Raw genomic sequence first — 20,832 nt, 5'->3', positions numbered from 1 at the left:
GTCAATAGGATTTCTACAACAAGGTTGGAAAAGTTGTTGTGTGAGCAGTACAACCATGATTTCAATGAGAGAGCTTCAGAGGAAAAGGGCTTTTCAAGGGAGGATGAACAGTTTATGGAAATAATGGAAAATTCCGCAACATTGGAGGATGGTCACTACAGTTTGAAACTGCCCTTTAAGAAGGAAAATGTGTCCATGCCAAACAACCTCTCTGTGGCAAAACAAAGGTTGCTAAGCCTAAAGAAAAAATTTATCAGTAATGAGAAGTTTTTTAAGGAGTACAAAGCTTGTCTCAATGAGATGATTGCTCAAGGTTATGCAGAGCCGGTACCTACAGAACAGCTGGATTGTTGCAATGGGAAAGTTTGGTACATCCCACATCACGGTGTATATCACCCAAAGAAGAGGACGCTGAGGGTGGTATTTGATTGTGGTGCGACTTTCAAGGGAACATCTTTGAATGAGCAGCTGTTGCAAGGACCCAATCTCACCAGCACTTTACTGGGAGTCCTCCTCAGATTCAGACAGGAATCATTTGCAGTCATGGGAGACATAAAATCAATGTTTCATCAGGTGAAAGTGCCCAAGGATGACAGAGATTTCTTACGGTTTCTATGGTGGCCAGAAGGAGATCTGACCAAGGAGGTGTCTGAATTTCGAATGACTGTTCACTTGTTTGGTGCTGTATCCTCTCCAAGTTGTGCTAGCTTTGCTCTGAGGAAAACCGCAGAGGACAATCAGTCCAGTTTTTCATCTGAAGTGGTTCAAACCATCAAGGAAAGCTTCTATGTGGATGATTGTTTAAGGAGTACAGGCTCGGAAAAGGAGGCATCACTCTTGGTCAAAGATCTTACTGCTCTTTGTCAGAAAGGAGGATTTGTTCTGACCAAATGGATGAGCAATAGTCGCCATGTACTGCAAACTGTTTCTGAAGAACATCGAGCTAAAGATCTGAGAGAGCTCAATCTTGACCGTGACAATCTTCCTGTGGAACGAGCTCTAGGTCTTCTGTGGTGTGTTGAATCTGACAGTTTCAGATTCAAGATGGACATTCCTCAGAGGTCTTGTACAAGACGTGGAATGTTATCAGTTTCAAGCTCTGTTTATGATCCCCTTGGATTTCTTGCCCCAGTTGTGCTGCCTGCTAAAATGATGCTACAGGAGCTATGCAGAAGAAGCATTGGATGGGATGAAATCATACCTCGGGACATGCTGCATCAGTGGAACAGGTGGATTAAAGACCTTGAGGTTCTGTTTGAGTTTGAGGTGGCAAGATGTATCAAGCCTAAAGGATTTGGTGACTTGAAGCATGCTCAACTGCATCACTTCTCAGATGCTAGTGAAGCAGGATATGGAGCTGTGACCTACCTCAGGATGCAGAATGACAAAGGGGACGTCCATGTTGCATTCTTAATGGGCAAGGCCCGAGTTACACCTTTAAAGGCCATTACCATTCCTCGTTTGGAGCTCACTGCTGCTGTGCTGGCTGTTCATGTCGACTTAATGTTGAAAAATGAGCTAAGGCTTCATCTGCAAGAGTCTGTCTTTTGGACCGATAGCACTTCAGTGCTGAAGTACATCTGGAACAAAGACAAGCGTTTTCATACATTTGTGGCGAACAGGCTCACGACAATCAGAGAAGCCACCATACCTTCTCAGTGGCGTTATGTTAGCTCCAAAGAAAATCCAGCAGATGATGGATCCAGAGGAGTGAGGGCTGGAAATTTCCTCCAAAACTGCAGATGGATTGAGGGTCCCAAGTTTTTGAATGAAAAAGAGGAAAGCTGGCCAATGAATGTCGTGGAGACTGCTCTCAGGGAAGATGACCTGGAGGTCAAAAAGGAAGCCTTGGTAAATGTCACCATTGTCGACAGCTCATCGAATGCAACCAGTCAACTAATGGCTTACTTTTCAGATTGGAGGAAGCTGAAAGTAACAGTTGCTTGGTTTCTCAAGCTAAAAAAGACTCTATTGGAGAGGAGTCGTAGGAGAGGTGCATCAGTGGCTCAGGTAGAGCAACAAAGGCAAGAGCCAAAGGGCCAATCTTTAACAGTGGAGGATCTTGTGGAGGCTGAGCTTGCTATTATCCAGTACTGTCAGCAGCAAAGGTTTCCTGAAGAAATTGCTGCATTGAAAGCTGGGAAAGGTTCAGTTAACAAGCAGAGCTCAATTTACAGGTTGGATCCATATTTGGATAATGGACTTTTGAGAGTTGGAGGACGCCTGACTAAAGGTTCACTGCCAGAAGAATTGAAGCACCCCCTCATTCTCTCAAAAGATCAGAACGTAGCTACACTTATTCTCAAGCAAATTCACCAACAGCTTGCTCACAGTGGTCGTAACCACATGTTGTCCACACTGAGGAAGAAGTACTGGGTCACAGGGGCCAACTCGGCTGTCAGGAAAATCATGGCAGACTGTTGCTTTTGCAGGAGATACAACAGCAGGTTGATGGAACAGAAAATGGCTGATTTGCCAAAAGAACGGATTCTTCCTGACCATCCCCCGTTTACTAATGTTGGAATGGACTATTTTGGACCGATTGAAGTCAGGAAAGGCCGAGGTAAAGCCAAACGCTATGGAGTGCTATTCACTTGTCTTGCAAGCCGAGCAGTGCATTTTGAGATTGCATGTTCTTTGGATACAGATGCTTGTATAAATGCTTTACGCCGTTTTATGGCCAGGAGAGGTCAAGTGGTTCGCATTCAGTCTGATAATGCAACTAACTTCATAGGGGCCAAAAGAGAGCTAAAGGAGGCTCTGGAAGCTCTGAATCACTCACAGATCCAAAGAGTGTTGCAGCAACATGGTGTCACGTGGTGCTTCAATCCTCCAACAGGCTCGCATTTTGGTGGTGTTTGGGAGAGGATGATTCGTATGGTAAGGAGGATTCTCAATTCACTGCTTCAGCAACAGGTTTTAGATGACGATGGTCTTCATACTGTCATATGTGAGGCAGAAGCAATTTTGAACGATCGACCAATCACTAAACTGTCGAATGATCCAAATGACTTGGAACCCCTCACTCCCAATCACATTCTTTTAATGAAGGGAAAACCTGCATTGCCACCTGGATTGTTTGAGCCCCATGATCTATATGTCAAGCGTCGATGGAGACAAGCTCAATACATATCAGATCTATTCTGGAAACGATGGATTCATGAGTATCTACCTCTACTGCAAGAAAGGCAAAAATGGAACCAAAAAAGGAAAAATCTTAAAGTTGGAGATGTTGTCATCATCATGGACTCCTCTGCTCCTCGAGGCTCTTGGTTGCTTGGGAAGGTCTTGGAGGTTTTTCATGATAAAAAGGGAGTTGTTCGCTCAGTGCAGCTGCAAACAAAGTCAAATGTCATTGAGCGGCCTGTCGCAAAACTTTGCTTAATACAGGAGGCTGCTGTTTAGCAGATCATTGAGATGTGGTTTAAAAAAAAAAAAAAAAAAAAAAAAAAAAAAAAAAAAAGGGTGGTATATGGTGTTTGTCATTCTGAAAATGGCCACTTGTTTGTAAATATTGGAATTGTTATGCCTGTTTGTCATCACAATTAGGGGCCGGTGTGTAATGGCCATTTTACTGGTTCATGTTTTTTGATGGGTGTTACCCCCAGTATATCCACTAGAGGGTGCTATGGCACTGGGGGGCCGTAGATGCAATTGTATTTAGGTAGGAACCTTTGGTGGGAGCGGGTGTTGCTAGGCGGTGGGAGCACGTACGATTTCTGACCGCAGCGCCGTGAGGCCACTGCTCCTTAACGCCGTACATGTAAAACGGATTTAAACTGTGTGAAGCCGATTACATCGTGGACCGTTGTGAATGATTGTGGACTCCACTGGGTGAGAAAATAAATCAAAAGAAATACAAGACATGATGTCGGACGTTATTTATACACAGTACAAGTGTGGAGGGCGCAGCGCGTCAGTTACAAAGCCATATTAGCCGCCAAGGTAGCTAAGCATTGGGCTTTAGCTATTACAAGTATATCGTGCAACACTAGTTGCTGTTTAGATCAATAAGACCTTAAAGGATCTCTGGATTCTAAGTAACATTTTCACATTTAAAGATTTCCTCTTTCTGACTGACAGATGGAGACATCCCACCAGTCTCCTCCAGAAGTGTCAGCTGACATGTAGGTCCAAGGCCAGCTATGACAGAAATAACATGGAAACATCTGAGGACACTGAATTCGAGCCTACTCCAATTCAGGGTGCAACAGGAGTTTCTATTCTGAACTAAAAACTGACTACTGACGTACACCTTCCAAATGTGGGTCCAAGAGGGACAGCTTCTGTTGCTCAGAAAAGAACAACCAATTACCGTCTTGTACAGGGGAAAGGAATGTCTTGCAGATCATCTGGTACAGAAAGAAGCCCCAACACGAGGGTATAAAAGAAGCTGCCTCTGCCTTGGAAGAGGGTTTTTTTTCTTGGGGTCTGTAGAGGTTTCTTTACTGAAGGTTTTTCTGAGGTCCTTGGGTTTTGGGGAGGCTTTGGGAGATGCTTTCTGGGCCTTTGGGGGAGGGCTTTTAGGCTGTTAGAGGCCTAGGAGGATGGAGTTAGTTGATACACTGCAGACCCAGGGACTTCACTTTGTTCAAGATGGCTTGTTTTGAATAAAGTTTCAGGCTGACTGAACTCCATGGCTGACTGGACTCTGCATCTTCGTCCTCAATGGCCTAAGACCAAGGTATTAGAAATTCAGCTATGAAGTGTTTCGGCAGAGGAATTAGGGGCCTATCCCAACAAGGCCTGCAGGAGGCCCGAAGCATCAGAGAAAGTTACTACAAGTCCTTACTGACTTCACTGGCTTCACTAGAAAGTGTCTGAGTGCACTAAGCTGATAGAAACATCAACATCAAACCTTAATATCTGAACCCAATGAAAGTGCACATACAGGATGTGTAAAGATAAAGATTAGAGCAGGTGAAGGCTGTTTCATTGGTTCTTACTCTTAAAGACAGGCAGACTCATATTTCTGAAGCTTCATCATTGGTTTCATTTCTCTGATTCTTGTTTTCTGTCTCTTTTTACATTTCTGTGTTACGTCTTTGTTTACCCTAAAGTTTGGGGGCTTTCCCTGGAACCCTGTGTTTGTTTATGGTTTCACTTCACATTACAATGAACTGTGGGTAATTCTTATGCTAAGCTCCCCCACTGCTACAGTGTGAACCTCAGTTATGAGTCTGTTGTATCGGTTGCTGAGGTGATTGTGTTCTCACTGCACAGGAAACTCTACAGGGCTGTAATGGAAGCCAGCAGAGGCCAACCTGTTTAGGTGTCCTCAACCCGCTTTTTTTGTCCAGCATCTCAGTGTGATTGCTGTGTTCACAAAAGTCCAAACAAACTGGACTTAATGGGAGGGTTGGGGTGGGGGGTTGGAACAAGTTCTCCAAAAGATCCAGGTGTGAAAACACCCTTAAACTGACAGAACCAGTAACAGTCTTGTCTATCACAGCCCCCATCAGTCACAAAGATATCACCCATGAAGTGCTTCATTAAGGACAGAGACATACTGAGAGATAGGGAGTGTCTCTGCTCTATGAGGTGTTGAAGGAGTCCAACAGTGTCACACTGTCCTCACCTCTCGTCCAGGTAAATCCTCAGCATCTTCCAGTTCAGACGTCTGGTGTAGAATATAAACTTGGCCAGCTCGGTGGGATGATCGACTAGGATACCTTTGGACATAAAGTAACCGATACCCTACACACACAAGCACACACACAGGCACACACACAGGCACACACACAGGTACACACACAGTTAGACAGAAAGAGAAGGTGATAAAATTCTGACATGAATCAGTCCTAATCCCTCAAATGATCCAGACCTACAAACTCTGGTGTCAGACAAAACAGCCCACACCAAAGGCAGCGACATCAAACACATGACTGTGGAATGATATGATTGTTCATGTGTGTGTGTGTGTGTGTGTGTGTGCGTGTGTGTGTGTGTGTGTTACCTCCTGAGCGTTGGCATTAAACGTCAGGCTGCCTTCATCCAGCTGCAGGTACAGCCTCCTGTACGAGAAACCAGCAGGAAGTCTTCTATTGTAGATGGAGCAGTGACCCCACGTTGACTTACACAGCCTGATTGAGACACACACACATATAATCAATCATCAATCTATCAACTAAACTTTAGTGAACATGGGGTAAACAGAGAAACGAAAACAGCAAAGTAGTTAAACCCTGTGATAAGTGGTTACAGAGGTTCAGAAGTCACAAAGGTTGAAAGGTTACAGAGATTCAGTGGTCACAGAGGTTCAGTGGTCACAGTTATTCAGTGGTCACAGAGATTCAAAGGTCATAGAGAGTCAGAGGTCGCAAAGGTTGAAAAGTTACACAGATTCAGAGGTTAAGTGTTCACAGAGGTTCAGAAGTGACAGAGGTTGAATGGTTACAGAGATTCAGTGGTCACAGAGGTTGAATGGTCACAGAGATTCAGTGGTCACAGAGGTTGAATGGTTACAGAGATTCAGAGGTTATGTGGTTACAGAGGTTCAGTGGTCAAAGAGATTCAGTGGTCACAGACGTTGAATGGTCACAGAGATTCAGTGGTCACAGAGGTTGAATGGTTACAGAGATTCAGAGGTTATGTGGTCACAGAGGTTCAGTGGTCACAGAGATTCAGTGGTCACAGAGGTTGAATGGTTACAGAGATTCAGAGGTTATGTGGTCACAGAGGTTCAGTGGTCACAGAGATTCAGTGGTCACAGAGGTTGAATGGTTACAGAGATTCAGAGGTTATGTTGTCACAGAGGTTCAGTGGTCACAGAGATTCTGAGGTCACGGAGGTTAAGTAGTCACAGAAGTTTGGTGGTCACTAAGGTTAGAGATTACAGAGGTTTAAAGGTCGCAGAGGTTCAGAGGTCACAGATATTTAGAGGTTACAGAATGTAGGGAGGTCACAGAGTTTTTAAAGGTCACAAAGGTTTAGAAGGTTACAGAAGTTCAGAGGTCACAGAGATTCAGTCAACACACAGGCCAAGTGGTCACATAGGTAATTTTGACAACCTGTTAGCCTCATATCAGTCACCCCCTCAGCAGCAGCAGTGAGCGCTAAAGAGCGAGTGTTGCAACTTCACAGAGATGTGGTGTTCCCAGCTCTCTCTCCTGTACAGAGAGTCCATGTGATATGTTTGATGATGTGCTTGATGATGTGCATCTTAATGTTTTCTTTTTTGTGTGTAAAGCTATCCAGGAATAAAGTGAACCAGGGTAATCAAAGTGCAGAAAAACAGAAGTGTCTACCCAACAGTTAGAAGTGAACTTTTATTTTGAAATGTTTCACTATCATGATGTATTTCCTTCTGATAGTGGAGGCGTGACATCACTTCCTTCTGACAGTGGTGGAACAGAGAGTGGCTCAGAGTGCAGGTCTGCAGCTGGACGCTTTTGCAGCTTTCTGGTGCCCCCTGTGGGGGGCCATGGACCCCAACTCTGCTTGTTGGAAATAGGGGCTCATCCTGCTGCTCTAACAAAGCAGGAGCTCCATCTGACACAAACACCCCCCTCCACACCTCACTCCTCTGTTTACCACACTGCATATCAAGCTACAGCCTTATAGCGCAGGCATGGGCCAAGGACTTTGTAACAGGGCAACTAGGAGAGGGTGTTTAGTAAAGAGCACACACACACACACACACACACACACACACACACACACACAGCAATGATCTCAGGTAAAAGAGTTTAATCTCAGAACGTCTTGAGGAGCTTTGAGCTGTCTCTGATGCTGCTGTCTCCTTCATGGCCTCCAATGCAGCAGCTCTGGGATATAAATATGTCTGTAACTCCATTCTTAAAGGTACAGTCTGCAGGGCTTTCCTGAAAAATAAAAGATCAATTTTGACAGGAATAATCCTGCTCAATGGTCACTTCACATGTATCAGTGTCTGTGTCTGCCCCAACCCCCTCCTCTGCCTGGATGTTGATGTTTTGGTTGTGTTCGGACGCTTCTGGGTAGAGAGTAAGCATGGATACACCAGCCAATCACAGAGTGCCCAGTGTGCAAGTGACTTTGTGCGTTGATAATAGTGAGTGGAAGAAGCTAATCGGAGCAGTTACAATAGTGGACATAGCACGGAGGACGAAACACAACCAAAGTGAAAAGAAACTCCAAACAGATAAAGCTTTTTCCAAAACAAGGGTGAAGATTGGCTCCACTTTCACCTGCTTTCAGGAACTTGGGGAGCAGCGGGGAATGTAGAGCGACACGAGTTAGCTTTCTGCTAACCAGGTATGTGTCAGATACCCGTGATTAGCTTGTGCTAGCATGCTTAGTCAGGTGCACAGCTCTTGAGTCTCTCCCTTGTATAAAAGTAATGCTAAAAGTAGTTGCTAGGCTAGTAAGTGTGTTTAGGTAGACATGGTCGAAGGCTGCGGGTGTGAGCTGCTGCTGGCAGTAAGCTAAGGAGGAGTAGCCCAGTTCGAATGTTATGGTTACTAACAAGGAACGGAAACTTCGGCACACCCTACCTCTAAAGGCTTGGCCCTTACACCGCTTTCAGAATTTTTGTGCAAAAAAAATTTTTTCTCTGATTTTCCTAAATGGTTGATACAAACCAGTCAGTCTGACCTTAAAGGGCAACACCGTTTTTTTTGACACCTGGACCTTATTTATAGGTGTGTGCATGCTCATATACTCACTGAGACAAACATCGTGCAGCTCGGAGTCCTTCAGAAGTTATTTAGATCCAACCCATTTTAGCTGCACTTAGAGGGGGCCACGGCAAGGGAGCTTCAGCGCGGGACATAATCTCTGCAAAATCGCTCATTTCAGCTATATTTTTGAAGCTGCACGATGTTTGTCTGAGTGAGTACATGAGCATGCACACACCTTTAAATAAGGTCCAGGTGTTGAAAAACCAGAGTTGCCCTTTAAGTCTTTTACTGTTGGAGCATTTTCATTTTTTATTCAAAAAGCCTCCCAATGACACCTACTTTTTTTTAGAAAACAAAGAAAATGCAAATGCTGCTTCAACAGGACCCAAACCAATCACAGGTTGTAGAGAAGTGAAAATGGTCATTGGTTGAATTTGCAGCATTGGGAGGTCACACTTACTGAAATCAAAATGATATTATACTTGTTAGGACATGGTGGCCCTCCACCAACCATCCATGACTCCATCCATCAGGACCATCCAGGCCTGCATGGTGCTCATCAGGGAAGGAGACTTTGGAAATGAGTCTTCATGCATGTCTGGGTCCACTGCGAGTGTTTCTGCAGGTAAGCATTGGTTAAAAGTTGCTGGACAGGAGGTTTGTGCTCGACCGCAGTCCTGTGGAAGATCCTGCACCGTAGGTTGGTGGGACTCCGGAGGCATCAGCGCCCCTTTATGGACTGACGAATGTGACTGACAAAACCTTCCTCACGACAATTTTATCTGCTCAAACCTGTCTGTGCTCTGAATCAGATGACTACACTATAGTTTTCATGATCTGTCAAATGATTTCAGACCTTCTTCCTGATACTTCACTGTCTAAAGCTTTTCAGCAGCAGAGATCCTTTTTCTTTCCCTTATTGTTTGATTACTGTGGCCCATTTAAAGATGCGGAGTGACCTTCTTAAGTAGTTTTCCTTTAACTGGGCTCACCTGGCCTGACACGTGACTGTCAGGGGACACCTTCAGGTGACGCCTTCAGGGGACACCTTCAGGTGAAACCTTCAGGTGACGCCTTCAGGTGACACCTTCAGGTGACACCTTCAGGGGACACATTCAGGTGACACCTTCAGGTGACACCTTCAAGGGACACCTTCAGGTGACACCTTCAGGTGACGCCTTCAGGGGACACCTTTAAGGGACACCTTCAGGTGACACCTTCAAGGGACACCTTCAGGTGACACCTTCAGGTGACGCCTTCAGGGGACACCTTTAAGGGACACCTTCAGGGGACACATTCAGGTGACACCTTCAGGTGACACCTTCAAGGGACACCTTCAGGTGACACCTTCAAGGGACACCTTCAGGTGACACCTTCAGGTGACGCCTTCAGGTGACGCCTTTGGGTGACACCATCAGGGGAAACCTCTAACTGACAGAGGCCCAGAGGAATACTGTCCTCGTGTCCGTCTGTCTGCAAGCCCCTGGATACAGGTTCATCCACTATGCAAACCCCGTTTCATGAAAACCTGTCTAAAACAGGGGTCTGAGTCTTAGGTGTGCTTACCCCTGCCACAGGTACTCGTCGTTCCCCAAGTCCTGCCACACGCAGCCAGCCAGGCACAGGTCAGTGGCGTTCAGGTATGACAGGATGGTTATACCTAACTCAGGAGGAAGCATCTCCAGATCGATAAAGCCATGCTGCTCTTTACCTGGAAACACAAACACACATAGACACACACACACACACACAAACACACACACACACACACACACACACACACACACACACACACACATACACACACACACACACACACACACACACACACACACGGTCCATATCATTTTTGCCAAAGCTGATCATGGACAACAGTACCGTTTTTACATTTGTCGCAAACTACTGTGTTGAGCTTGTGCTGCTCAATCTGCAGAATCTGCTGACTGTCTTTAACAAAATGTGCATCTATTACTCCACTTCTTCTCTTAGTATTCCCCAATTCACCAGATGATCAGCCCAACGCTACTTCACTAAAGGTCTCCCAAAAGCGGCTTCTGGACAAGACAGTTATAGCGCCGACTATAGGCCTAGCTCGCTTACTACGGCGTTTTCAGTCCCTCAGCGTTTCCGTGTAAATGCAGATTTTTTTCACTGCATTTTAGTGTTTTCAGATGAAACGTTGTCGTGTAAACGGGGCCTAAATGTCCATACCTCCCATGCGTGTTCTCAGCAGGTGGTAGATGTCAGGGCCATAACAGTTGTGAGGCGCTCTCCTCTGAGAACCTCTATCTCGACCTGAGGGAAAAGTAATCCATAAGTTAACCTACATTAAATCATACATGCATTTTACTTTGCTTAGCTTGGACACCAAACGTGAAGAAGAACTAAGCGACTACACTAAATGACTTGGATTATTTGACCTGATAAATCAAAGAGCTGCAGAAAACATTCTGTGAAAGTGTTTAGGCTCAGATTTCTGAAGACTGCTCTGACTGGTGTCCTGATTCCTGCTGTGGCATATCTCTTTAGGCTGAACATGAAACTTCAGGATCTGTAAAATGGCCAAACCTGGAAACTGATCACATGTGGCTGACTTTGTCAAACAGAGGAAAAGGCGTACCACAGTTCTCTAAGCTCAAAGTGAAATTTTACAAAAGAAAAAGATGAGCCAGCGTTTCATGGTTTGGCCTGAAAAGCCACCTGAAGGACTGAAGTCTTAGCATAACGTTCTTTAGTTACAATCACTCATTTATGAACTGTTGCACATCCAGCTGTAGTACATCTCCACCCAAAGCACAAACTGGGGATTGACCAATTATCGGCCGGGCCGATTACCGGGGCCAATATTGGCATCAGCCTTTTTTTTAATCCAATGGCCAATAAGAAACCCCCTCAAAACTGTGTTGTTTCCGCTGTGATGCGGTCACTTCTCAGTCCCCAGCACTGTCCCACCCACAGTACCATCTGGTTGGTTACAAGCAGAGCCATGGCTCAGGTAACAGCCAATCAGCAGTGAAAGCTGTGCGCATCCAGCGCTGTCTCTCTAGCACACACACAACACAGATGAAAAAGGTTTTGCCAAGAGGAGAAACTCTGAATAGCAGATACATGTTTCGAAGGTAAGTTAAGGAAACAGAGTCTCCCAAAATTGTGATGAACTTCCAGTCCTCTGTCACTCACAACTAATGTTACTGTGAGCCCAATAATGTTATGTAAACATAAGCAGCTCTGCTCACTGGCAGCTCCTCCAAACGTGTCCGTTGATCACATGAATTAAGGTTGCTCATTGTATACATATGGAAATTGTCATAGAAGTATGTGTGTGTGTGTGTGAGTGGAGACCTAATGTACTCTATTTTCCCCTCCCTGAACGTAAGCACTCAGCTCTGCAAATCGCTGAACAGTTCTAGTGAAATGAGAGAACGTTGTTGATTTGGTCATTTATTTAGACTCAACACAGAAAAGCACAGTAAAACAGATAGAAAACGATACACACAGCCTAACTGAGCAAAGGAAAGTGATTCTTAATCAGCTAGCTTTGGTTAGCAAAAGTCTGCTAGCCTAATGCTAATGCCAATAGAAAATCCCATTGACGGGCTAACGCTATTAGTATCGTGACTGTCTTACTGTCTATGAGCTTATTTTAATATCCACAGACACAAAAACCACTCCTCTTATCAATTACCACAGGAATATGTTTTTCTGCCTCTTAAAAAGTGATAAGGAAAGTTTTAAACTGCAGACAGCCAGGAGCTGCTTGTTGATGCTTCTCTGCACAGTTTCTCCAACATTTGTAGACAGGCCTAATCTAGCCCTAGATTCTAGCCTTAATAAAAGGGAGTTTATACAGTTCCTGAATTGTTTGTAACATGTCCTTTTTCCCAGTCAATCCGTACTGTCTGTCAAACATTTTTAACAATTCTGGCTTTCAGCCATATTGAAGGGCTGCATTTCTTTGGCAATGTATCTGTCTTTGAGCGCCAACATTTGGAGTTTTTATTTCTATTTACTTTGCCGACCAAAAGCCTCAGTAAGAGCGGATTGTCAAAGAACAAGGCTCTGCTGCACCTCCCCTCCTTCTTCTTCGTCGCCACTATTTTCAAACAAATGCCACATATCAGCTGGTTGGTGTTCATGAGCTCACACTTTGTTCATTCTGATAAAAAACGAAATATTCCCACACTGGGACTGTGGCAGGCGGCTTAAGAACCGTATCTTTGGTGCCATCACTCATATTAGTGTGTGTTTCCTCCTTACCCCTCAGGTCGCTCGCTTCAGCTCTCTCCGTGTGTACGCGGGAGCAGCCCCGTCTTCACCCCAAAGATCGCATTTTTGACAGATGCTCACTCCGCTATAAATCCGCTAAATCCGCTATAGAACCTATGCACTCCGATGTTAGGAAAGATAGAAGTAGTGAGCCATTTTCTCATTCAGCCTCTTTGGTCAAAAGAGCGGAGGAAAACAAACATGCATGCACATGTCAGTTTATCGAGGCTGGCAAACTTACCGAGGACATTTTTATTAATCATTTGGTTAATTGATTTATTGATTATCGTGACAGGCCTACCTTAGAGGGTCAAAACATTTAAAATCAGTCATGTAAAACCAAACAGAAAATTAATTCAACGGAATCACATGCCTGTAAAAGGCAGCACAAACTTGATTCTGTCCAGTTTTATTGCAGTTACATTGAAATTTTGGAAAACTTTATTAACTGTCGAAAACTTTAGCTATTTATTTTTTTAGTTTTCATTTAACTTTATAAAACATGAGGCTAAGCCTGGGAGCTGATTAATAAACATATGCTTGAAGACATTTGAATGCAGTTAAGTGGTGAAGTTTGCATTGTTCAAAATTTTTACACCAATATTTTCACCTTTGACAGCAAATCAATATTGGCTCCAAATATTGGTTATCGGCCTCCTCTCCTACTAATAATCAGTATCGGAATCAGCCCCAAAAAAGTCTATATCAGCCTGTCTCTAGCACAAACCTGAATCCTTTCCTGTGAAACTTTTTTAAATTCATATCCAGAACAGATTTAAGTTTCTGCAAGCTGAGGAGTGATGTAGCCACTTTTCCTGCCCACCTGAAGGTGCTGTTGAGTGTCTACTCCGCTGGAGCCAGCAGTGGTGATGATGGTGATGAACTCTTTCATGTTGAGGCTGAAGTGGACAAACTACACATGGAGGCTGCGTCTGTGTTGGAGTCCGGGGAGAGGACTTAGTTTGGATTTACTGACACAGGGCAGCTAGATCAATCTGTGGACACAGGGGTCTTATCAAAGCTTTCTCCTGATTCAAAGGGTGAGCTGAGTACAGTGGCGAACCGTGGCCCCAGCCACTGGGCCTTCGGTAGGACCATGGGACCACACCAAGGTTATAATAGTTAACTAAAACGAAACTAAAAAGGAAAACTAGAATTCAAAATACATTTCAGTTAACTCAAACTAATAAAAACTAGAAAAGAAAACAAAAATGATAAGTAAACTAAAACTGTATCTCGTGTTCACAAAACTGACTGAAACTAACTAAAATTAAAGACAAAATTCCCTTAGTTTTAGTTTTTGACAATATTAATAGCCTTTAGGATTTAAATTAATCCGACACATTTTCCCAACCAATTTTACGTCAGTTTTCGGCAGTTGTCAGCACCGTACGCGAGTTTTTTTTCCCTAGAATAACATCAGGAAATCCACACCCCCAACGCATGTGATTGGTTCCTGCAGCATCTCTTCTTCTTCTGTATAATCCTGCTGATTTTACATGCGCCACCATTGATCTCCAGGGGAAATGAGGCGCCTCGCGGGTAGTTTACATTTACCTATCAGAATGATATATAAAATCAGAACAAGAAGAAACGTGCCAAAATCGCACGGAGTTCGAATATTTTTCTGTGGTAATGGCTAGCTTTTGTCAGCATTGTAAGCGGCCAGGAGGCGAAGACTCGAAAAGTCCGCTTTTGGAGGTTAGAAATTATGTTAAAGTAAAATATTCTGCACTTAAATTACGTTCGGTAACAGCATCATCTGTATGATATTTTGCATTTAGTGAAAATGCGCGCCTACCTTCCAAAGCTAATGGGTTTTTTCTTCAAAACGTTTCGGCTACATATGGTTCTGACTGATGGAGTTTAGAATTATTTGACGTTTGCAAATGAAAAATAGTACATATTCTCTTAAGGGCAACTAAACTAAAAGGTTGACCCAAAGTTTGTTTACATGGAGATCATACAACATTGAACAAAAAATAGGGGAGAGCTGTGCCATTTTTCACTTTAAAGTGATCCTCTGGGATGGAACAAGATGGGTCCTATCACAAGGTTTAGGGCAGAAATTACCCCTACAGCTGTGATTTTGTGCAGCAGAAGCCCAGGGCGCTCGCACCAAACACCCCCTCCCTGCTCCTCTGCCGGTTTCCTCTGCATTCAGACGGGGCCATATTTCACTTGACCAAAAACACAAATAAACGGACTCCCACCAAAAAAATCTGATATTGGTCTGCATTCACGCTTTATTTAGAGAATTTTCAGCGTGTTACTTTCACGCAAAAACACTGCTAAATAAGGCTCTAGTTCTCATCGTGTCGTAAAATGGCGCTACCTCCACTGCAGAGCCACAGCTGGCAACAAGGCGCTCGCCGCTTAGTGTATAAGTACGCACACAGCGTGCCAGATAGGGAACCAATCAGGAACCAATTACATGCGTTGGGGGCGTTGATTTCCCAATGTCATCCTGAGGAAAAAAAAACTTGCACGACGCGACGTACTGGGCCGTGCTTGTTTACTGCACTGACTGGCTGTGCGCTGTGTTGCGACCAAACGTAGTGGAGCAATGAATCAGAGCATCTGTAACAGTTTAATTTCATGTGAGTCTGACTTTATTGTTATAGAGTCCAAGTTTCTAATTATTAAAGCTCATATTATTATTTTTTTACATTATTTATGTTTTTATTATTTTTATTTAATTCATGTTAACATTATTTTATATAATTTATGTCTATATTTTTATATTAAGTTTATTTTCTTGTGTTTAAGGCAGCAGCCAACAGTTCAGTATCAGCATTGACTGAGCAGTGAGCTCTATGTTGGACTTGAAAATAAACAGTATTACAAAATATTTACTCTGACCTTTTTGAATCCTGCACCTGGTTAATAAGGTATGAAAAAAACTAAAACTAAACTGAAACTAAACTAAAACTAAACTAAAACTAAGCCTTGTTGCAAAAATTAAAACTAAATAAAAACTAGAATGCCCGCTTCAAAACTAATTAAAACTAAACTGTAATGGGAAAAAAATGTCAAACTAACTAAAACTAAACTAAAATGGAAAAAAAAATTCAAAACTAACTTAAACTAAACTATAATGACATATCCAAAACTATTTTAACCTTGAACCACACGTGGCAATAAACAATCAAACAAAGAAATAAAAACAATAGCCAAAATCATGTGACATGGAAGTTCAGTATATTGATAGTTTTGTGGGATTACAAATTTATCATGTGCCTGAACACTGCAACACCTAACGCCTAAAAAAAATTTAGATATAAAATTGAAAAAAAAAAACGGAGTTTCAAGTAATCCAGCAACCACACAGTCTTCTCCATTACTTTCCGCCATTTCTCTTCACGTTTTGCCAACTGGATCTTCTCTTTTCTCCTCTCTCACTCACAGCTACAGTTCAGTGCTTATCCATTAAAGTGATACTCCAGGATGGAACAAGTTGGGTCCTATCACAAGGTCCAGGGCAGAAATTACCCCTACAGCAGTGCTTTTGTGCAGCAGAAGCCCAGAGCGCTCGCACCAAACACCCCCTCCCTGCTCGTCAGGTTCTTTCCTCTGCACTCAGACAGGGCCATATTTTACTTGACCAAAAACACAAATAAACGGATTCCCACCGAAAAAATCTGATATCTGTCTGCATTCACGCTTTATTTAGAGAATTTTCAGCGCGTTACTTTCACACAAAACACCGCTACATAAGGCTCTAGTGCTCGTCGTGTCTCTTCGTCCTGACAGACTACCTGCGTTTGTTTATATCTTGCACACTGCGCCCGGACTGATACACCAAGCGCCAAGCGCCTCGTAGCCAGCTGTGGCTCTGCAGCGGAGGTAGCGCCGTTTTACGACACGATGAGAACTAGTGCCTTATTTAGCGGTGTTTTTGTGTGAAAGTAATGTGCCGAAAATTCTCTAAATAAAGCGTGAATGCAGACCGATATCAGATTTTTTCGGTGGGAATCCGTTTATTTGTGTTTTTGGTCAAGTAAAATATGCCCCGTCTGAGTGCAGAGGAGCTGGGAGGAGGTGTTTGGTAGGTATTTGCGAATACCCGGAAGATGACAGGAAATGGTCCCACCCACAACTTAACAAAATATGATTGGCTAAGACAGCTGTCATTGTCAAATCGTGTCCACATTCGCTTGAGTTACACAGGCATTCGTTGCAGTTCCTGAAGGCCCTGCCTGCCAGAATGTGTCGCTGATTTACCCAGATACCATCAAAAGGAAAATTGTGATTGGTCCATTTTCCATTTAGTTATGTTAACCCATTGTTTGCCAGGACAAGTTTATAAAAAAATATAATGCTATGATTTCATTGAGTAAGATAAACAAAATAAAACAAAATAAAGAAATAAAATAATTATCTGGGAGTACAAAATTCTTTCAATATTTTTTATTAGGTCTTCACTGAATACCTTTAAGGCCCTGAGGGTTCCCCTCTGGCTGAGTACAGCAGAAAGTTGGCTTTAGCCGGAAAAGCATGAACGTATCATACGGCGAGTTTAAATAAGACTGTCAGAGCTCGTGATGTGTCTGAAGACAGACAGCTGCCGTCTCACCTCCTCCAGGTTAGAGCAGTGTGGGACCATCACACCAGAGCAAACTACTCCTACAACTGTCCACACATAGTTACATCAAGTTGACTAGAAAGTGATGCCACAGGTGAAAAAAAATGCAACTGCTCCTTTAAATTTCTGGGCTTCATCCCGGTCTTCTCTAAAAATGTCTTCTGCCTCTCCACCAGTGACAAAAAGACTCCAGAATAATGTAGCTGTGAAAATGTCGTCAACCTCTCCCATGAAGCTTTAATGAAACATGAAAAGCTTCTGCAGCTACGATGGCCCAGAAGTTCAAAAGCCCACAGCTTAAAAGAGAAAAGGCTCCAACAAGTAAACACAACATCATACACTACAAAAGACAAGGCCTTAGGGTACCTGGGTTACCTGAGGGTACTTGAGGTACCTGGGTTACCTGAGGGAACCTGGGTTACCTGAGGGTACCTGGGTTACCTGAGGGTACTTGAGGTACCTAAGGGTACCTGAGGGTACTTGAGGGTACCTGGGTTACTTGAGGGTATCTGAGTTACCTGAGGGTACCTGGGTTACCTGAGGGAACTTGAGGTACCTGGGTTACCTGAGAAAACCTGGGTTACCTGAGGGTACCTGGGTTACCTGAGGGTACCTGGGTTATCTGAGGGTACCTGGGTTACCTGAGGGTACTTGAGGTACCTGAGGGTACCTGAGGTACCTGGGTTACCTGAGGGCACTTGAGGTACCTGAGGGTACTTGAGGGAACCTGGGTTACCTGAGGGTACCTGGGTTACCTGAGGGTACTTGAGGTACCTAAGGGTACCTGAGGGTACTTGAGGGTACCTGGGTTACTTGAGGGTATCTGAGTTACCTGAGGGTACCTGGGTTACCTGAGGGAACTTGAGGTACCTGGGTTACCTGAGAAAACCTGGGTTACCTGAGGGTACCTGGGTTATCTGAGGGTACCTGGGTTACCTGAGGGTACTTGAGGTACCTGAGGGTACCTGAGGTACCTGGGTTACCTGAGGGCACGTGAGGTACCTGAGGGTACTTGAGGTACCTGAGGGTACCTGGGTTACTTGAGGGTATCTGGGTTACCTGAGGGTACCTTGGTTACCTGAGGGAACTTGAGGTACCTGGGTTACCTGAGAATACCTGGGTTACCTGAGGGTACCTGGGTTACCTGAGGGTACCTGGGTTATCTGAGGGTACCTGGGTTACCTGAGGGTACTTGGGGTACCTGTGGGAACCTGAGGCACCTGGGTTACCTGAGGGTACTTGAGGTACCTGTGGGTACCTGAGGGTACTTGAGGTACCTGAGGGTACTTGAGGTACCTGAGGGTACATGAGGTACTTGAGGTACCTGGGTTACCTAAGGGTACTTGAGGTACCTGAGGTACATGGGTTACCAGAGGGTACCTGGGTTACCTGAGGGTACTTGAGAGACCTGGGTTACCTGAGGGTAACTGGGTTACTTGAGGGTCCCTGGGTTACCTGAGGGTACTTGAGGTACCTGAGGGTATCTGGGTTACTTGAGGGTACCTGGGTTACCTGAGGGTACCTGGGTTACCTGAGGGTACCTGGGTTACCTGAGGGTACTTGAGGTACCTAAGGGTACCTGGGTTACTTGAGGGTACCTGGAGTTGTTGTTGATGGAGTGAACACACCAAAACCTTTCAGGGAACAAAGATTTTTCTACCAGTCCAAAAGACTGACAGTGTGTTAGTCCAAACAGCAACACTTCTCGTATTCTTTCTCCATGGTAGCTGTTGTCTTTCTGTTTTCTGTCTTATTATCATGTTCTGCACCTCAGGGCCACTTAACGTTACTTTAGATGGTACTCTGTGTTAAGGGCTCAAACCAACAATGTTTTCCATAAACATGGAAATGCTCTTGTCCAAAGGGATCAAATGTTTGGGATTACCTTGCTCTCGTCGTCTTGCCTCTCCTTGGTCAGCCAGATGGTCTTCAAGCTCTTCCTGAAGCTGCTGCTGTTGTCTGGGAGGCAGTCTCCACAGTGCTTGACCCATCTTCAGGTAGAGGAACAAAAGAGGAACATCATCACCTCACCATGTCATCCCTCTTTCTGATACCTCACAGATAGAGAATGACTCAGGCCACACAGAGATTTGATCCCCCTCTGTTCTATCATATTACTGACTCTGAAACCTAAAGCAGAGCGCCCACTCATGCAAATAAAGCTGAAAAACAAGAATATTTCAGTCAGCTTGTTTTGTGTCACATAAATACTGAGATGGTTTCATATGAATCACTGAAAGCACCGAGAGCACAAGTACACATATGGAGGAACCAAACACTGAGGCAGAAGAACTCTAGGCCCCGTGGCATCTCATTAAGATGTTACATGTTATGTTTATAAGCTCATAACACCTTACATGTTGACTAATACCAATAACTGTTTGCCTGAAGTGACACTTCCTGTCCCAGCAGCATGTGCAGGTTGAAGGTAAATGTTTCAAGACTTATAAACATAGGTTGATTTATTTTGATTATTTGTTTATTTATCTATGTTACTTATTTATTTTCAAGGCAACACATTATTTATTTTATATTTATTTTAACTATTTTGATTTTGAGTCTGTTTTAAAAGAATTTTTTTGTGCCTGGTGTGTTTTTAAATTCACACTTTGTGAGTTTGCATTTATTTTATCAGCATATGTATATATAAATATATGTATAAGTATATGTGTGTGTGTGTGTGTGTGTGTGTGTGTGTGTGTGTGTGTGTGTGTGTGTGTGTGTCCGTCTCTCCTCCTTTCTCTATCAGTCGTGTTGCTCAAACAAACACATCACATGTTGTAAACATCAACGTTGGAAAATGGAGCATGCAAAAGTGACTGACGTGAAGCCCCGCCTCCCTTCGATCCCATTGTCTTGGGCGTCGGTGGCGCAGTTGGAGAATGCGCTTGGTCGGTGATCAGAAGGTTGCAGGTTCAAGCCCAGCTCTGGGCGACACATGGCGATGTGTCCTTGGGCAAGACACTTAACCCCTAGTTGCTCCCACTGCTGTGTCAGTGGTGTGTGAATGGGTATGAAAGGGTGTGATTGTGTTAGATATACTGATGGATAGCTGTCATAGTAAAGATTGGTTCCATCAGTGAGTGAATGTGCGAGCGAATGGGTGTGGATGGGTAAGTGTGACCTGTGGTGTACAGCAGCTTTGAGTAGTCCATGACTAGAAAAGCGCTATATAAGCTCAAGTCCATTTACCATTACCATTTACCATTGGTCATATCTTGGAGCAGAACACAGAGTGGCATATGATTGGATGAACTAGCTGTCAGATTCATCTGTTCTTACAAATCCTCGACTGGGCTTCCAGTCCCGGTTTAAGTTATAAAGAAACAGGTCGAGCCGAGCGCCTGTCTACCCTTTTCTTGTTAAAGTGTTTTGAAGTTG

General features: G+C 44.0%; 1 protein-coding gene across 3 annotated transcripts in view; it reads right to left on the bottom strand.

The window, feature by feature from the left end:
- Positions 1-20,832, bottom strand: part of fbxo8 (F-box protein 8) — a 29,902-nt gene that overhangs the window by 8,791 nt on the left and 279 nt on the right. For 2 of the 3 annotated variants that reach the window (XR_012597521.1, XM_074663713.1), the window contains exons 2-6: positions 19,337-19,442; positions 10,812-10,895; positions 10,167-10,311; positions 5,957-6,083; positions 5,579-5,697 (exon numbers count right to left, since the gene is read on the bottom strand). Coding sequence is in view for 2 of the 3 variants with exons in the window: in XM_074663713.1 (XP_074519814.1) it covers positions 5,579-5,697; positions 5,957-6,083; positions 10,167-10,311; positions 10,812-10,895; positions 19,337-19,442 (581 nt within the window). In the remaining variant the exon portion in view is untranslated. The remainder of the gene's footprint in view (positions 1-5,578; positions 5,698-5,956; positions 6,084-10,166; positions 10,312-10,811; positions 10,896-19,336; positions 19,443-20,832) is intronic. The other variant, XM_074663706.1, reaches the window with a different exon arrangement.

Source organism: Halichoeres trimaculatus, unplaced genomic scaffold (assembly GCF_033239565.1).
Source record: "Halichoeres trimaculatus isolate MK-OKI-2021-1 unplaced genomic scaffold, fHalTri1.1 fHalTri1_scaffold_2, whole genome shotgun sequence".
Taxonomy (NCBI): Eukaryota; Metazoa; Chordata; class Actinopteri; order Labriformes; family Labridae; genus Halichoeres; species Halichoeres trimaculatus.
Note: the sequence above shows the minus strand (reverse complement) of the source record. Positions and strands in the feature narration are given on the sequence as shown.